General features: G+C 37.2%; 1 protein-coding gene across 1 annotated transcript; it reads right to left on the bottom strand.

Annotated features, from left to right (window-relative positions):
- Positions 1-1267: 1267 nt before the first annotated feature.
- Positions 1268-1636, bottom strand: LOC124889582 (uncharacterized mitochondrial protein AtMg00810-like). The gene has a single exon (XM_047401545.1). The coding sequence runs from the start codon at positions 1634-1636 to the stop codon at positions 1268-1270; it is 369 nt and encodes a 122-aa protein (XP_047257501.1).
- Between the last annotated feature and the right edge of the window lie 535 nt (positions 1637-2171).

Raw genomic sequence — 2171 nt, 5'->3', positions numbered from 1 at the left:
TTACTCAGTTAATTAGATAAACATATTTCAATGGAAAAAGCTATGGAGCAACAAAACTCAGAAATAACAAAGCTACCTGAACAGGTATATCTATTTATGATTATGAATAGCTAATTTCATAATTCCCAACAATCATGGTATGATAAAATAAATTCATATTAGTTACTTTATAGTAGAATTATTCGAAGAATAATATGTTAAGAAGTTTATTAACAAAGAGGAAATGGAGAAATATCCCTAAGGACTATGTCTTGGTAGACTATCAAAACGCATGAAAATTAACTTCCTTCGGTGATCGTGGCTATATGTTACAAGTTTGTCCCCTACTCGGTTTTTTTACGAAGGTAACATTGAACTCTAATCCCTTTTTCCTCCGCTCTCTTCTTTATGCTCTCTACTGTGTGAGCCATTCTCCATGGGATTGTGGCTTCCCATTTAATACGCATTGTTAGTATTTGAGAATCTACCTTTAATAGCTAAACATCAGTCTCATATTCCACTCCCAATTGGAGCCTGATTAGCATGGCTTATGCTTTCGCCCATTGCTAGTGCCAGGGCCTAGGTTTATTGAAAAAACTAGTATAATCTTTCCACCGCTATCTCTTATGATACCCACCTACATCATAATTCCCGGTCAAACAACTACCATCTGTATTCAGCTTAAAGGTTTCTGCTGGCGGTTTTCAGTGTATCTTCTTTGTTACAAGATGAGATAATTGAGAGAAGTCTGTGTATTTTCTATTGAATAGGATAACACGGTTGTTTACAACAAACCGCAAAATAATAGTGAGATAGTATAGCTAACGTATGACACTAACCCATGTATCCTAAAATCTAGCTAATTGAACTTATCTATCTAATTTATCTCTAACATCTCCCTCAAGCTAAGAAAGTTTGCCTAAGATTCTTAGCTTGCCTTTGATGAATTGAAACCGGCTGGTAGACAAGGGCTTAGTAAATATATCTGCCAATTGAGCGATAGAGGATATGAAATGCACTGATATATGACCAGCCTTGACTTGTTCTCTGACGAAGTGAAAATCAACTTCAACATGCTTCGTCCGAGCCTTGAAACACGGATTAACTACTAGATATGAAGCTCTAATGTTGTCACACCAAATGATCATGGGGTGATGGGTTGGCTATTTAAGCTCTTGAAGAAGAGAACGGAGCCAAATTATTTCTGTCGTGGTATTGGCGACAGATTGATATTCAGCCTCAGTTGATGATCGAGCAACTGTTGGTTGCTTCTTGGCTGACCAAGATATTAGATTTCATCCAAATACCAAGATATTAGATTCCATCCAATATACACAGCAAAACCTCCTGTGGATCTCCTATCATTCTGGTTGCCCGCCCAATCAGCATCACAAAAGGCCTGAAGTTGGGAGCTGGTTGAGTGAGTAATAAACAATCCTTGATGCAAGTTGGCTTTAACATACCGAAGAACACGTTTGCAGGCTATCCAGTGAGTGGTTGTTGGTGCAGATAAAAACTGGCCTAATTTGTTTACAGCAAATGCCAAGTCAGGATGAGTTAGACAAGGATATTGTAATGCGCCTATGATTCTTATGTAAAGCTTGGGTTCAACCAGCGGCTTGCCTTCGTAAAGTTGCAGATTACATGTGCTAACCATAGGAGACTTTACAGATATGGCATGTTCTATGTGAGTAGTGGTGAGAAGATCCTGAAGGTATTTTTGTTGAGACAGAATAATACCATTGCTGAGATATCTAACTTCAATTCCTAAGAAGTAGTGAAGTTTTCCAAGATCTTACAACTTGAATTCTTTGGACAACTGAGTTATATAGATGTGTGAACTGCATTGGAGTTACTCCTTGTGATGATAACATCATCGACATAAATGAGGATATAAAGAACGTCACTGTTTTGGTGTTTGATAAAGAACGAGGAGTCAGTATAAGAGCCTACAAAACCAATAGTTAGAAAATAAGAACTCAGCCTGTGAAACCAAGCCCGTGGAGCTTGTTTAAGGTCATAAATTATTTTTTTAATTTACACATATAATCAGGACATCGTTGATCAATAAATCTGGAAGGTTGAGAAATATACACATCCTCTTCAAAGTTTCCATTTAGAAATGCATTAGAAATGTCCAATTACTAAAGAGTCCATTTATTGGAGATTGTCAAGGAAAGAATAACGCGGAC

This window comes from Capsicum annuum, chromosome 12 (assembly GCF_002878395.1).
Source record: "Capsicum annuum cultivar UCD-10X-F1 chromosome 12, UCD10Xv1.1, whole genome shotgun sequence".
In the NCBI taxonomy this organism is placed as follows: domain Eukaryota; kingdom Viridiplantae; phylum Streptophyta; class Magnoliopsida; order Solanales; family Solanaceae; genus Capsicum; species Capsicum annuum.
Note: the sequence above shows the minus strand (reverse complement) of the source record. Positions and strands in the feature narration are given on the sequence as shown.

Coding starts and splice junctions, on each gene's coding strand:
- LOC124889582 (XM_047401545.1), bottom strand. CDS start 1,636: ATGGTTAGCACATGTAATCTGCAACTTTACGAAGGCAAGCCGCTGGTT.